This window comes from Microtus pennsylvanicus, chromosome 6 (assembly GCF_037038515.1).
Source record: "Microtus pennsylvanicus isolate mMicPen1 chromosome 6, mMicPen1.hap1, whole genome shotgun sequence".
NCBI lineage: Eukaryota > Metazoa > Chordata > Mammalia > Rodentia > Cricetidae > Microtus > Microtus pennsylvanicus.
This window is the reverse complement of record NC_134584.1, coordinates 53,966,050-53,982,976: the sequence shown is the minus strand read 5'-3', so window position 1 is coordinate 53,982,976 and position 16,927 is coordinate 53,966,050. Positions and strand designations below refer to the sequence as shown.

Below are 16,927 nucleotides of genomic sequence, written 5' to 3'. Positions count from 1 at the left end.
GGATCCAAGGCTCAGATGGTTGCTCCTCATGGTGCAGTCAGTGTCACGGTTCCAGTTACTCTGTTGGTTACTCCGTGTTCCTGAAGGTGCTCAGCGCTCTCAGGGTTTGCTCCAATCGTGTGGAGTTTGCTCAAACCTGCTCTGGCTTAGATTGGCAGCTCAGACCTCTTTCTGTAAATGTTTCTGATCTGGATTCACTCCTGTGGAGGTCCCTGGCTTGGGGTTGGTCCTGCAAAGGTCTCTGGCTCAGGCCTACTCACGCTCAGACCCACAGAGATTTCTGGTTCCTGTCTACTCAAAGGGGGATAATGTGGAATATTCCTTTACATTGTGTGAATATATTTTATTGTTATTGGTTGAATGAAGAAGCTGAATAGCCAATAGCTGAACAAAATAAGTTTAGGTTGGAGATCCAAACTGGGAATGCTGGGAGAAAAAAGGATAGAGTATAGAGTCACAAGCAGACACACAGAGAATCAAGATGGGCATGCCATATTGAGAAACAGTACCAAGCCATGTGGAAAAGCATAGATAAAAAATATGGGCTAATTTAAATGTAAGAGTTAGCTAGTAATAAGTCTGAGCTATTGGCCAAGCATTGACATTTAATATTGCTTCTGAGTAATTAATTGGGAGAGGCCACCAGCACAGGAAAACTCTGCCTACACTTTGATGTGGAAAGTCCTTCTGTATATGTGTTGCTTTTATTTGTTAATAAAGAAGCTGCTTTCAGCCAATGGCTTAACAGAATAGAGCTAGCCTGGAAGATATATATCACACACACACACACACACACACACACACACACACACATACACACAGTAGGCAGAGTTAGAGAGAGAAGCCATGTAGCCGCCCACAGAAGACAGATGCACCAGAACCTTGCTGGTAAGCCACAACCCCGTGGCAATATACAGATTAATAGAAATGGGTTAATTTAAGATATAAGAGTAAGCCAGAAATATGCTTAAGCTATTGGCCAAACAGTATAGTATAGTTTCTGAGTGATTATTTGTTTCTGGACAGCTGGGAACAAATGAGTGGTCTCCTCCAACAACACACTGTGATAATACAAAGGCAATAGCAAGGTGCAGAGTAACATAAATTACAGAGTGCTACTGTGCAGATGAATGTCCAATCCAGTCTCACTTTCCTTCTGAATGCGTGGAAACTTCCTGGGGAACTAAGTGAACTCCAGAGACAGTTCTGAAGAGCAGAACTGAAATGTAGAGTTGGAGATAGTCACTTTTTAAATCATATACTCTTTTAGGTACCATTTGGATTTTCCACCATGACTTATTTTCACTGTAATTTAATACTAATCAGAAAATCACAGAAACCTGTCTGAAGACAGAGCCACCAGCATGAGTTTGAATCTTTGCACTACCATTACAGTATGGTCCTGGATTAGTTTCTTGCTCATTCTAGGTAATAGGGTTGTTTTTTTTTTAATCTAAAAAAAAGTGAAGCTAGTAATGTAGTTGTAGTGGGTTGAATAAGAATGACCTCTATAAGCCCATATATTAGAGTGTTTGGTTCCCAGTTGGTGGACTATTTAGGAAGGATTAGCATGTGTGGCCTTACTAGAGTAGGTGTGTCCTTATTGGAGGAGGTGTGCAACTGAGTATGGGCTCTGAGGTTTCAAAAAGCATGACAGGCCTGTTCTTACTCTTTGCCTGCTGTCTATGGATGAGGATGTAAGCTCTTAGCTACTGCTCCAGCACCATCATGCCTGTATGCTGTCATGTTCTCCATCATTATGGTCATGGACTCACCCTCTGAAACAGTAAGCCAGCCCCCAGTTAGATGCTTTCTTCTGTAAGCTGCCCCATTCATGGTCCCTCTCACAGCAATAGGATGGTAACTAAGACACCAATGTTGAAAGTTTCAAAGTCTGTCAGTGCCATGACTACGTAAAAGTATTTTATATTTAGAGGCAGACAGCATCATGCATTCTTCAGGGCCAGGATGACCCACTGAGCTTTCACACAGCAAACTTTTTTCTCCTTTAGTGTCTGCTATCAACAAAGCGGAGTGCAGTATCTACCACCTTGCTGTGACAGGCCCTTGCTCCTTTTGTCTCCTTTTCTGTCATTCCCCAAATGAACTGGAAGAATGACATTGCTTTTGAAGAGACTATCTGTGGTAAATCATTCTTATGCAAAAAATTTTAATTCTATAAAAACCCAGTAAACCATCAATTAAGGACCAGAGTTCCAAAGAATATTCTAAGCCATCCTCCCACCACACGGCTGATCACAACCCAAGTTGAATACTTTGTTTGGAATGTTGACATCACTTCCTCCTGCCAAGAGCACTCGACTGCATTCTTCATGGCCTCCTTCAACAGCCAACATGAATGGAGTTTCTCCATTCTGACACAAAGAAAAAGAAGTTAAAATTAATTTCCCCTTGGCATGCGATAAAAGTACTTTGAGAAAGAGCACACTTCCAATATCTTTTATGCATGATTCTTTTGCTGTTGTTAATATATGTGCCAACATATACTACCAAGACCATACACTTGGTACAGTCAAATCATATGATAATCCTAGAAGAGCAGGCTTCATTTTATACTTATTTTATAGGCAAGAAAATCAAACAGCTGGTGACCAGAGCTTCCATCATCTACCTGTTCTAGCCTACTCAGTCCAGCTATTTTCAATTTCTGTCTTGCTGACCTGGTCAGTCCCAGGACACACCATGTCTTTTATGGACATGCATGTGTGCACATGTACACACACACCCCAGGAAAACAACAACGACAACAACAAAGAAGCAACTCTTTCCGCCAAAGACCACTGAAATGGCAAAACAGAGATGACATGTTACCTCCTATGTGAAGGCTGTGGTTTCTGAAATTGATTCTCATGGCATGTTGTGTATACAGTTATAATTATATGTTTTCCCCACGATTTTCTTGTCCTGTAGGTCCCCAGTGTAAAAATACATACTTATTCTGAAAACAAATGACTTCTTTCTCTTCCTCTTCTTATCATCATCATTATTGGAAACATTTGTTTTCATTCAATATATTCTGATCACGGGTTCTCTTCCCTCAATTCCTTCCAGGTCCCCCCCCCCAATCTCCCCACTCACCCAACTCTAGGCCCTTTCTTTCTCTCTTTCTCTTTAGAAAACAATTGGGCAAACAAACAAACAAACAAACAAAACAGAATAAACATACATGCACAAGAAACACACAAACAAAACCCATAAAACTACAAAATCCAAAACCGTAATAGACATGCAAAAACCAATCAGACAAAAAATATCCAAACAAAGCACTAGGAGACAAAAAGTCTACAAAAACACCATTGACTCATTTTGTGTTGGCATCTACTGCTGGGCATAGAGCCTCTGTGAGTGCGGATTGTGAGATTCCAGTGAGATTCCATTGGAGGAAACTAAGTTTTCCTTTGCAGGCAGTTAATTGCAGACAGCTCCTTAGAGCTGAAAGCTTGCATCGGCTTCACCCATCAGTGTTGGGACCTCACTGGGCTTGAACCTATACAGGCTCTGTGCCTGCAGCCACCGTCTCTGCTGTCTCTGGTGACCTCCCTCGAGGTAAATTCAAGTGGCTTTCGAGTGAATTAGCAGTTTCCCCAGTGGAGGACACTTGAAGAAAACAGCAGGACCCTGCATGTCCACCTACCTCGTTGGTCTCATTTACTTCCGGCCACTGAGTTAGTAGCACCTGCACCGCTGGGCTGTGGCCATGCATGGCAGCCAGGTGCAAGGCAGTGTTCCCCTCCTGAAACAGAAATTCATTCCTGGTGAAATTGCTTGTGCCCGAACACACCTTCCAACACCAGGCTACAGGGTGATTTCTGGAAACTTTTTCTTTGGTTAAAGCAGAATATAGACATTATCCAGTTTTAAGTAAGGCTTAGCAATTTTTAAGTTTTAAATGAAAATCCTCGGCTATTTAATACAGTAGGAGAAAAAAATCATTCTTGCTTAAATTTAGTACTTAAAAAAAATAAAGAACAACAAAAATAATTGGTCCTAGCCTATGTTAGGGTACCCTGATAAAATCAACGTGAGCAGTAATATTAGTAACACATATCAAAAGATATATGGTACAAAACTCCTAGACTTTTAATTTCTCGTCTGGGAATTTATCTTAAGGAATCATCAAAGATGTCCATGCGGATGGCTACCATGTAAGTTTTCCCTTCACAAGTAATGTGGGGCCAAGTCCAGAGCAGTCCCCAAGGAAGGACAGGAGAAGGTTGGGACTCCCAGGAGTGGGTCCTTCGTTTATGAAACAATGCCTCACAAGCAACTTGGAGGCCAAGTTCATCAAACTTCTGATTTGGAAGAGTCAAACTCAACATGAAGTAGAAAAATCCGTGAAGTAAACTAACTCCAAAACACTTATGGATGGGTGTTGGTGGTGGTGCACACCTTTAATTCCAGTACTCGGGAGGCAGAGGCAGGCAGATCTCTGTGAGTTCAAAGCCAGCTTGGTTTGCAGTGTGAGTTCCAAAATAGTCAGGTCTACACAGTAAAACCCTGTCTCGAAAAATTTTTTAAAATGTGTATGGAGCAAAAACTACCAATCATAATCAGGCCTGATGGCACATGCCTTTAACCTCAGCATTCAGGAGGCAGAAGCCGGTGGATTTCTGTAAATTCTTAATATGTAGCCTAGCCTACATATTAAACTCCAAGACAGCCAGGATTACATAAGAGATCAATCTCAAAAACAACAACAACAGCAAACACCTACCAATTATAACAACCTACAGCAAAGGTGGATGGATTTTATCTGCAAAGTCCATGTTTCTCTCAGCAGTAACAATTTAAGAACTCTACTGTGGGCCAGAAAAGAATGTCATGCAATCTGCACACTGATTCTTAATCCCCACACCAATTGTTACTGCTCTTTGTTCTCAGTTAAACAACAACAACAAACCGCTAAGTCCAACTCACATTGTCCTTTTCTGAAGTCTGCAGATGAAGGAAGATAAGCTTTTCAATCATTTCAACATGGCCCCTCTCAGCTGCCAGAAGAAATGGTTTTCTTCCTCTCTGAAACAATCACAAATTCTACATTTATTTCACATTCAGCAAACAATTGGAGTAACTGGCAAGAAGTGGGTAGCATTTGAAAGGTAAAGAGGCAGCTAAGATGGTGCTTTGTGGACATATATCAGTTCTAGGCCCTTCTCATGGGAAGGCAATGATAATTCCTCTAAAGTGAAGCCAGTTCCAGTTCTGGGTTGTCATCGTTGTCATCAGAACTGTGGGAACCCCAAAACAACAGCGAGTCCATTCCATGGTAACGAGAGAAGCGCTCAGAAGAGGTTCTCTGAAGTCCCAGAGAAGGACTGTAGCACAGCCTAGTGATCAGATGCCAGTTCAAATGAGCAAGAATTCCTGACTGCATCAACCATTCTCCCACTCAGCTACCTCCTGAGACGTGAGCTAGTGCCAGATCCTGCTGGAAGCTCCTCAGCAGCATCCTAAATCTTCCTGATAAAAACACACGAGACAGAAATTCTTTAGCATTTAACACACGTGAAGCTCATTCAGATCCAACATTTAATCAGATACAACTGCATTTTGTTTTGTTTTTAAAGATGTATTTATTTTTATTTAATGTGTACACGTAGACCTTGAGTGTATGTATGTGTATCGTGTGCATGCACGATCCCCCTCAGAGGCCAGAAGAGAACGCTGGGTCAATAAGGGAGGACACTCCCATCAGAGTTGGGGTACAGGACACATCCTGACACCAAATTCTCAGCACCAAGGAGGTTTATTACCTGGGAGGGATGGGGAGGGGTGGAGGAGCCACAAAGACACACAGTAAGCAGCAGCAAGCGTTTTTTTTTTTTCTGGAGTAGGGTTTTAAGGGGGAGTCTGTGCTAGGTAGGGTGAGTTGGTAACCTTATTGAACATGTTAGCCAAATAATTGATTGTTGGACCTTTGTGTTCTGTCTCAGTAATGAGTCTATGGTCAAATAAGAGAATGGACCTCAGGGGCTAGCTTTAGGAATGTAATCTAATGGTTTTTAGCAAGGGGGAAAGAGCGAAACTTGTGTGCACCTTGTCTGCCATGCTCGGGCCTAGAGCCCTTCAGGGTCACCTGGAACTGGAGCTAAAAACCATTGTGAGCCTCCATGTTGGGACTAAGAATTGAATCTGAGTCCTCCGAAAGAACAGTAAGTGCTCTTAACCACTGAACCTTCTTTCCAACCTCCCCTCCCCGCTCAATCCAATTTGAGGCCGTATTCACAGGCTGTTATATTCCTAAGAATCAGCCAGAAAACTCTTGAGTGTGGGTCTGTTTGAAATGGAAAGGAGAACCAAAGCGGTGACATCCAGAAACTTCAGTGAAGAGAAGTGTTTGTAGCTGGTTCCTCAAATATAGAATTCTTAAATAATGGTAATTTCTCCAAGTTTTCCTGTTGGTAACGGAGACTGCCTTTGCAATACCCAAATGTCATGAAGAAAAAGGAAAAGAGGCACAAAGACTGAATTTTTAAACTTGAGCTATTTTTAAAAAAGAAAAAGGAAGCTGAATGACAAAACAGCGATGAATCTTCTTCAGCTGAAAAGGAGGAAAATTCAGCACGGCTTAGTGTGTTAACTGAGAGCTTACCAAGATGCCTTTAATGTAAAGAGGGCGCAACAGTCTATAAATAGGGCTCTGAATCTGCCAACTAATCGCTTGCTAGCTATGTTTAACAAAAAGATCATGCCACTCTTTGCTTATAAGGGAGGAAAAAGGAAGAGGAAGTGGCTAAAATAGCCCAGTGCCTATTGGACAAAGTGGAGAACATCTGCTAAGATCAGCTGTGTGGAGATCTGGCTCCATGAATGTGCAGAAGCCAGAGAAACAAACCAGCACCAAGAAGTTCATGCAGTTCATTGTTCTTAGGCTACACATATTGTCAATGAGAGCCTCCATCTTCAGTTCTTCAAAGTCTGAGGCTTCCCTGCCCTCCTTATTCCCAGGAAGTCACCAGAGGATAAAGGGAAGGAACAGACAGGTTAGAGCCACAGTCTCCTGCCTACAAGTCGGGCTATGGTTGAAGGATAAAATCTAGTCCATTTGAAAATGACAGATGGATAGTTACTGTATGTGATTTAACACAAGTATCCCCAAAGGACAACAGCAGACGAAAAATCATATAAACAGCTCGTGGTGATTCATCTTATTTATCAACTTGATTGGATTATGAGCCGGCTAGGACATTAGTAAAGCACCCCCAGGCATGTCTGGGAGGGCGTCTCCAGGCAGGACTTGAGGCTTTGACCTAATGAATGGTTTGTTCCACTGATGAACTCACATTTTGAATAGATTATTGGGGGTGACAGAACTGTGAAAGATGGGCCTGGTTGAGGGATGTCGGGTCACTGAGGACCTGTTCTGGGGCCTGTCCTGTGCTCGCTCTGTCTTACTGTGCTCAGCTCTGCTTCCTGGCCACCAGGGTGGGAGGCTGCTGTGCTCTGCCACACGCTTCCTGCCATGACAAATAAAATCTCTGTAATACTGAGCAATGATGCGTCTGTCCTCGGAACTGTTCTCTTGGGTATGTGTGCCCTAGGGAGAGCAAGCCCGAGTAACATCTAAATCATGAAATGGGGAACAACAGGCACTGCTTGTATACCAGATGAACATAAGAGACACCATGGCCACGACAACTCTTATAAAAGAAAGCATTTAATTGGGGATGGCTTACAGTTCTAGAGGCTTTGCCATCATGGCTGGACAAAGGCAGACCTGACCTGGCGCTAGAGAGGAGCTGCAGGTTCTACATCCAGATAGGCAGGCAGGGGGAAGAGCCAGACACTGGGCCTGGCTTGAGTATTTGGAGCCCCAAAGCCCACTGCCAGGGGCCATGTCAGGAGAGCAGCAGGTGGCAATTGACTTCAGGGAATCAGCCCACTCACATGCAAGGTACTGATGGGTGAATCTTGGATGGGCAAGACCCCAGACCTCAGAGTGGCTCTTGCTGTTGCCGTGTCTATTTTTCTCTGGTATCTGGCATGGGTGTAGGGAGATCTCCACTGCCTTTAATGTGAGATGATTATCTCATGAAAATATCCCATTCTACTGGACATTTTTACTGGTGGATTATTATGAAGATGAATTCCTCCTAAAATGTACTGTTTAACTGAAGCAATGATTTATATAATATAATGTTAGTTTAAACAGAATTTTGATGATTGAGAGTCTTTAGTAAATACAATAAGGAATTGCAATAGAGGTAAGCTTAGTGGAGAAACTAACATAGGTAAAAGCAAGGTATGGTGTTGCCCCTTGCCCTGATAAAGCAGGGGCTGCAGAAGATAGAAAAGAAGTGCAAGAAAATTCACACAGCTAGTTTCTCCTGAAAAGCCATATAGACTGTGGCTTAGGTTAATAAGTAAAACAACTGAGTCCCCAAAACTAAGAGTACTCAAGTTCTTTTAATCTTAATGTTGGGAGATGTGGCCACAGGTTTCGGTGTGCATCATAGCTGAAACAAAGCTTTAAATATGTCTTAAGGGTAGATTAAGATGTTTTTGCTAATGGCTTCAAGTTGAAAAGCCTGGGAAAGGTTAGAAACACACATAGCTGAGTGAGGGACTTGTTAAGGTCAGGGAACAAGAACAAAGCAGCCTTAGAGAGGTATGGGATTTGTGTTTTAATAAAGAAAGCTTACCTGCAGAGCAGGATGTAAAACAACCACACTAGTCAGCGATACAGGTCAGGTAGTGGTGGCACATACCTTTAATCCCAGCACTAGAGAGGAATATTAGACGGGAGGAGACAGCTCTCAGTCTCAGTCTCAATCTGAGGATTCGGGGAGGCAGGAGCATCCATTTCAGTCTGAGGTAAATATAAGAGCCAGTGTCTGGCTGCTTTGCTTTTCTGATCTTCAGGCAAGCTTTATTTATTAAAACACAAATACTATACATCTATGTATCCCAATTATAATTAGCTGGATTGCCTTTTGTGATTGATTGGTAATCAAAATGATGATTAATTCCTAGCATCCATTTCTGCCTTCAGCTTCCTCATTAAAAAAAAAAACGGAAAAAAACAACTGTTGACAAATGGGTATGCACCTTGAGGATTTAAAGCAGAGATGACTGATAGTTTTTGAATAATAAAAGTTTAGGTTTATGATTCTTTTAAGATTCCTTATTAGATTACCTTTTGAGATAAATAATAAAGTGATTGATTCTTTCTTTGTAATGACAAAATACAGCTGCCAGTAAGAGAACTAACTGAGAAAAATACCTTGTTGGCTTACACTCTGTTCATCTATAACAAGTTGCTTGGGTATGAATATATGTGGATTCTTGGAATAATTTGTTTTTCATCTATAATACATAAGATGTTTAATCGTGTAAGGGAAATGAGAAACATGTTTTTTTACTTGCATTCATTGCATCATCCACTTGAAAAATAGAATATAACCACATTATAATTTTTATACGATTGAAAGATTCTGCTGGGATGTATAAGCTATAAAGGAATAAATAAAGTTAGAAGACAGACATCAAGAGAAATAGGATGGATACATCTAAATAGAGTTAAGGAAAGAAATAAAGAACAGACTTAAGTTTTACTCCCTCAGATAGAAAAGTCAAGCTGAGTGATGTCTGTTGACTCCAAAGGCTCCCCCTCAACCCCTGAGCTGCCAGAGGACAGTCCTCATGGGAGCAGTAGCCCACCCCCAGTGACACACTTCTTCCAACAAGGCCACACCACCTACTGGCCACTCCCTGGTGACCAAGCATTCAAGTGCTTGAGCCTACGGGGCCATTCTTATTCAAACCACCACATATACCATACATCCACATAATCCATGTATTACTGATAATCCATAAATTACATGATTTTACTGAGTATACATATATGCAGATATTGTGCTATCGATAGAGTAGCCAAGAGGAGCAGTAGAGAGGGCTCCTTCTGAGTATAGAGGCACAGAGGCATATATTCAAATCGAAAGGCATCAAGAGCTGGTGACAGGGTGGAGTACCACTTAGCATGACTGTGTGTGGGCAGGGAAGGAAACAGCAAGAGGAGACACAGAGCTGCCTATGAAGGTGGCTGTCCTAGGAGATTAAAAACACCTTTTACCCAATCTCTGCATAATCTTTTCCTCTGGAACATGGCCCTTAGCCCATGTTGATGCAACCTTTAACTCTATGACTCCCGTTATGTTCACCAAGGACTACCTGCCCGAGTTGGCCACACATCACAGCAGGCCAGTCAGGGTTAGCCATGGGTTTTTGCCCCTGACACAGTCTATATTTAGTCTAAAGTCCTCAGCTGAGATGTCGTCAGCCCTCCTTGTCACTTGATAAGTAGACTGTGAATATGAATGAAGCCAGAACAAGGGAAGGTAGAACCGAAAAGAAAAAGAGATGGAGGGTTGATACCAGTACTTGGGAGTCCTGGATCCACACATAACTGAAGCCACTAGTATCTGCACGTGACAAATAAATCCCCCTCTTTAAAAAGTACTGTCATAGATATTTGGTGGAAAAATTTTTTTTTAACAAGGAAAGGTTTATTTTGGCTCATGGGGACAGAAGTTTCAGTCCACTATTGACTAGCTCTGTGGCCTTTGGACTCGCACAAGACAGAAGCATCAGGGAAGATGTGTATGATACAGGCAAGACACCTGTGGCAATCCCGTAAGGACCAGGAAGGATTCAGAACCAAGACGTACCCTTCAAAGGAACACCCCAACCGACCCACTTCCCCTAAGTAATCCCCACTTCCCACAGTCCCACCATCTCCCAACAGTCTATTCAAACTCTGATCCAGAGTCAACAGATTAAATCATGGAACAAGCCAAAGTCTTCACCGTCTAACCTTTCCTAGACATGCCGTCTCAGGCAGGACCAGATGTGTACCAGCCTGCTTGCCTAGGCATCTCTGTATCTAATCAGGTTGACAATGAAGGTTGTAATTCCCAGTGCCTTTGGTTAGTGGCCTTTATTTGTCCAGTGCTGGAGACTGAACCCAGGGCCTCATGCACGTTAGAAAAGTCTCTACCAACAAGAACTTTATCTCCAGGCCCAGGGGTTTCTTTAAAGCAACTGATCCAATATCTTACAACTATGCAATTGGCCTCAATGCCCATTAGGGGATCTTCTTAGGTTCCTGGCCCATAACGGTATCATGGGTCACATTTGGCACTGGTTCACTTAGATACAGGAACCACAGCTTGCCGCTGGTCATGCCTTTCTATATTACACCATTTATTGCGTGCAGCACTGCCACATGCTAGGCTTCACCTGACTTTCTCCTGCCGTGGGAAGAGATCAGATAACTCATGTTATATGGTCGAGGTGATTGGCTCAGAATTGAGCACGTGGTTCAATCAGAACCAAACAGAATTGCTTGTGACACTCATGTATGAACTTTGACAGGAAAGATCTCTTGTCGCTGGATCAAAATTTGTATGACTATAAACCGGAAACTGTGAACAGACCTCCTCCCACCGTGCACAGGGAGGATGAGCACCAGTGAAGTGACAGTCAATGGTTACAGAAAGAAAAAAATTGCTGGACCTACCATGTCTGAAATCAGCAAGATACTCCCTCAAAGACCTCATTTATAAGTTAGCAAATCATCTTTGTTTTTCAGCACAGATTAAGATGATTTTGTTACTTATAACAAAGAATTCTAATATATATTTAACAGTTTGGGGTCTATAATTCTAACATATGTATATATTATATGAAATATATGTATAAATCTGGTTTTTTTTCATTACTACAATACCAAAGGCAGGCTACGTTATAAAGTTAAAGAAGTTTGTTTGGCTCATGGCTCTAGGAGGGTGAGGTTTAGGCCCGTATCTGGGAAAGGCCTTCTTGCTGGCTGAAAAGTTGCAAGAGTCACAAAGCAAGAGAGAGAGGGAGTATGTCTCTTCCTCTCATTATAAAGTCATCAGGTTTCAATCACAAGTTTCCATCCTGGTGATCGCTTCTAATCCTGACCCTTTCCCAGAGGTCCCACCTCCCAGGACCAGGGTTGGCTTAATGTCCTTACCATAAGACTCTGGGGGTTAAACTCCTTGTAAGAGTTTGAAGCAACTAATCACCTGTAAGCCATGACAAGGGCGAATGTTTCTCTAAAAGGATTAGAGGTCTGTTCAGGTTTAAAATAACCTGTCCCTTTGTACCCTGAGTTGCGGCGAAGCTTTACATTTTTGTATCGCTACACCAAGTGACAGAGGACCCACACCCAAAGAGAGCTTAAGAAAGACTGTTATCACAGATGAAGCGTCTTGCTTTGCAAAAGAAGAGCTAAGTCTGTGAACTTTGGACGCCCTTTATAGATGTTACCAAGAAAGATAAATGGAAAAGCCAAGTTAAGCAGAGTAGAGTGTTTAACATAATCTTGCTCTTTTAAATACTTCAAAGATGAAGCAATAGTAAGATGTAAATAATAGGATAGAAGTCTTTTTTCTTGTCTAAGTACATAGGGCAAAAATATCAATAGTAATTTTAAAGCCATGTGTGTTTTTGAAAATAAAGTTTCATACCATGTTGTTCCTTTCTTTCTTTCTTTTTTCTTTTTTTTAAACAACACAACCCATCTGAATTATGTTCTAGTGGGCTTCTAGCCAGTGCAGTCTCAAGGGATTCCCTATATTTGGAAGGCAGGAAAACTTCCCAGCCAGATCTAAGAAGAGGGTCTGAGCCCCAGCTTCACTCCTGGAGCAGATCCCCTTGCCTCCTGGCCCAAGATCCCGAACCTTTATTTAACAAGAACAAACAGTGTCCAAGGTTCTTGTTCCTTTTTGTTTTTCCTTTGTTATATTTTTTAACCATCTATGTTTTAACGTGATGCGTTTAAATTTTTTTGCTTGTAAACAAGTTTGACGCATCAAAATGTTCCGTAATAAAATATTTTATGTTTCAATAAGCAGGTACCCAAAGTCCCACCTGACCCATTCTTTATCATAGGGATCCTTGAGACACAGGTCCTTGGTTTTTTTGTGTATATCCATCCACACCTCACAACATTTCCCTTTATGGGAAGCAGAACACAACATAAGGAGAAAACAGAGCAATGAAACAGTCCAGGAAAGAACACAGGAAGGTCATATGTGCTCAGAGCTGGAGATGCGGCACACAGGCAGGGAGGTGGGGTTAGACACAGGCTGCGTTCTCTTTTCACAGTACAGTGATGGCTTTGGCTAAACGCCACCTCAGATGCATTTGGTCCATGCATCCATGCGTGAATAAAACTACTCAAAATCCAAAATATCCAGGGGGGAACAAAGCTTTCTTCTACTGAACATGTAGCATTTTCTTTGTCATTCGACCCACTGCAGGCTTCAATAGACCACACAGCATTATCACTGAAACAGATATTAACAGCAATCTAGGGATGCTTTAGAAGGCTCAGGGGGCTCTGTGTAGGTTACATAAATACTAAACAATTTTATATGTGGACTTGAATTTTTGACTGTTTTAGCATCCAAGAGGAGTTCTAGAACCAATCCCTGTGGATACTGAGGGATGCCTGAATGAGAAAACAGATGTCTTCTCAATTCCCCTTACACTCTTTCCTACTACCCCTCCCCTCAAAGACGCTGCATTTAACCTACGAGGCCTTCCAGCTCCGATTCTGTTAGGCCAGTAGATGTTCTCAACACACACAGCTGACAGACACATAACCAAACACATGTACGTTTTCAACCAATATTCAAATGGCCTTTGTAGCTTCCCTTCTACTCCCCCCACCCCAGTGTCGCTTCTTTAGTTTTGGTCACAGATAGAGGTTGACATATAGATTAAAACATTTAGACTACTTAGCCTCAAACTCCTGGCTTTAATCTCTCTCCCACAAATCCTACAGTGATTTGTAGGGCTGTGTGACTAGGGGACTGTCCAGATTTCCCAATGTCGGCATGTCCTGAACTCCGTCCAAATTCTCTTAGGCCTGGTTTAAATTCGTTTTGTCTTAAAGATCTCTTCTGAGAAAAGCTTCTCTTGCCAGAGCCTAGAATTCCCTTTGAGCCAATGAGAAGGATTTCACTAACCCTGTTAGATGAACAGCTCTTTCTGATGAGAAGAGTCTGGGCAAGAGGGTGACACCGTGAGACAGAGTAATCCTTCTTGCACAATGGGTTTTGTGAAATCCCCAACCTTTATACAAACGGTGAGTCAATAGCCATCACTTCCTGATCCTAGCTCCAAACTGGCTTCTTTTTACCACTTCTTTTAAAAGCTATGGTAAAATAGTCATAACATAAAGTTTACCGCCCTAATCATTATTAAATGCATAGTTCAATGCCTAGGTCTGGTTGTTTATTATTTGGGAGAGAGGAAGGAGTATACGAGGCACAGAGATCAGAGGACTTGTGGGAGATGGTTCTCTACTTCCACCATGTGGGCTCCAAAAATCCGATTATCAGGCTTATTACCAGGCGTGGTGGCAAGTGCCTCTTTCCACACTGTGCTCTCACCAGCTCTGAACCAGGTACACTGATATCATTATGGAAGCATCACCACCGTGCATCTTCATAGCCCTTTCTGTCTTCCAGAATTGAAATTCTTTACCCAGTGAACAACAACTGCCTGTCCCAACCCTACTCCGCCCCCGCCCTTAACAATCTCTATTCCTACTGGACTTCTAAGATATTCCTTTCAACTATCTTAGAAAAAGAGTGTATCTTATTTGTCTGTTCCATTAATTCAGGTTCATTATAGAGATACAAATCAACATTGAGAGAGGCTCTCGCCACACACCCCAGTGAAGCCCCTGGGCTCATTCTCTTGGAGTCTCTGAACCTGCGTTATCCTAAGGCCTCTCAGTGGCTGCGTAGCTCTACCCAGCACTGAGTTCCTCAGTCTTTACCTCAGCTTATTGCCAGAGGAGGAGGAGGAAGTACAGCACAGGTCAATAGACTCGAAAAAGCAAGAATCCCAGAAGTAGGGAGAGCTGGGTGTGGTGGTGCACATCTGATTCCAGCGCTCTGGAGGCTGAGGCAGGAGGATCACAGGTTCAGGGGCAGGCTGGGCTATAGAGAAAGCTCCTACCTCGAAAAACTAAGATGGCTCTTAGTAAGCCTGCTTCTGTCCCTGACACCATCAGCCCGCCTCTCCTTCCTACACACCACTGTCTCACAAAATGAGTCAGGAGTCTGCTGTGTTCTGGGCCTTAGGTCTGTCCCTGAAAAAATGCACATAAGTTGCTTTCCTCTGTGCCTAGCACATTAAGACACAGTCATGAGGTAAAATTGGTCTTCTTAATCTCAAGGCACCATGGCAAATACAGTAAGAGCGTTACAGCCCGTGACTGATTTCTGCATAACTTTGGGTCAAATATATCAAAAGAAGGTCAGGCACTGTAAAACAAAGCTCAAGCACACATTTTGAACACTAATAGCACACATTTTGAATACTAATGGAGGCGGAGAGTGTCCAGCCCCCAGCTGGGAAGAGGGAGTGGCGGAGTCTGGCTTTCTCTGCTCTTCCTGTCCTCCCCACAGGCAGAAGCCTGGGCCACTGCCACCAGCAACACTTCCCTTCTGCTCTGTGGTCAGCCAGAGAGGCGAGGAACTGGCTACCGGGCCAAGCCTGCTCTCGCAGCCCCACCCAAGCAGGAAGAAGTAGAACTCTGAGGGAGTGTGCAGGCATACCTCATTGGGTTGATTCAGGTCCTGCAGGTGCAAGTCTTGAATGAGGTAATCCACAATGTGCAAGTTATTGTTCTGAGCTGCGAAGTGGAGAGCATTCATTCCTTCCTGAAGAGAGCCAGGGTGAAGAAGTAAGGGCTTACTTACCTCAGAACCCCAGAACTCCTACCCCAGCACCGGTGAGGTGAGCGCTCACATCATCCCCCTCCCTGAGGGACCAGCACACCCACCTGGCTCTTGGCTCTCTGGTCTGCTCCAGCTTTAACTAGCATGAGCATGATCTCGAAGCATCCAGACCAGGCTGCAAGGTGAATTACTGTCAAGCCGTGCTTCCCCAAGAAGAGAGAAGAGGAGAACCCATTAAGTAATGAACTACCACATTCTGTCTCGGGCAACAAAAGCCTAGGTGATCTTAGAGTCCTGGAAAAATAAGAAATAAGTAATTTAATATGCAACAGAAGTGATATTGTAATCCTATAGGGATCATGTAAGTAATATAGGCACACGTGGGTCTCCAGCTGAAGGAAATAAAATGAAATGTTGCCCTGCAGTGTACTAAAAATTAGAATACATACAATAGCACACGCAACACACACAAGGACTAGTTTTGAACTAGACTATAATGTGCACTCTCTTGATTTAGAATGATAAAAAGAAAAATAGAACATAAACGTTAAACAAATGATGCTTTCAAAGCCTATCACTAGTAAAGATAAATAGATCACCAATCTATGGAATCTTCTTACAAAGCATCATCAACAACAAAAGACAAACCATAGAAGAGCATGTGGGTAGACATGGTTTCCTAGAGCATTAGAAAAAATAAAAAGTGTCATGTCTAAACTAACTGGCAGTTCTACTTAAAATCAAAATATGCGCCAGGCAATGGTGGCACATGTGTTTAACCCCAGCACTCGGGAGGCACAGACAGACAGATCTCTGTGAGTTCGAGACCAGCCTGGTTTACTCAAAAGTTACTTGGAGAAATATTGTCTCAAAAACAAACAAACAAAAAACAAAACAAAACAATAAAGAAAGTAATGGGGTTTAAGATAGCTGAAAAGATGGTATGCCTTGTGCATATGTGTGCATAAAATAGTCAGACTGAAAGATTCATTTCAGAACTTCATGACCTGCAGAAAGCTGTATGCTGAAATCTTTTTTCTTTCCTTTGTTTTTGTTTTTGTTTCTTGGAGACTGGATTTTTCTGTAGTGTTGGAACCTGTCCTGGAACTAGCTCTGTAAACCAGGCTGGCCTGGAACTCACAGAGATCCTCCTGCCTCTGCCTCCCAAGTGCTGGGATTAA

General features: G+C 42.6%; 1 protein-coding gene across 2 annotated transcripts in view; it reads right to left on the bottom strand.

The window, feature by feature from the left end:
* Positions 1-16,927, bottom strand: part of Ankdd1b (ankyrin repeat and death domain containing 1B) — a 63,429-nt gene that overhangs the window by 29,774 nt on the left and 16,728 nt on the right. The window contains exons 4-8 of one of the 2 annotated variants that reach the window (XM_075977850.1): positions 15,851-15,949; positions 15,624-15,728; positions 4,939-5,037; positions 3,656-3,754; positions 2,277-2,375 (exon numbers count right to left, since the gene is read on the bottom strand). In XM_075977850.1, the coding sequence (XP_075833965.1) occupies positions 2,277-2,375; positions 3,656-3,754; positions 4,939-5,037; positions 15,624-15,728; positions 15,851-15,949 (501 nt within the window). The remainder of the gene's footprint in view (positions 1-2,276; positions 2,376-3,655; positions 3,755-4,938; positions 5,038-15,623; positions 15,729-15,850; positions 15,950-16,927) is intronic. The other variant, XM_075977852.1, reaches the window with a different exon arrangement.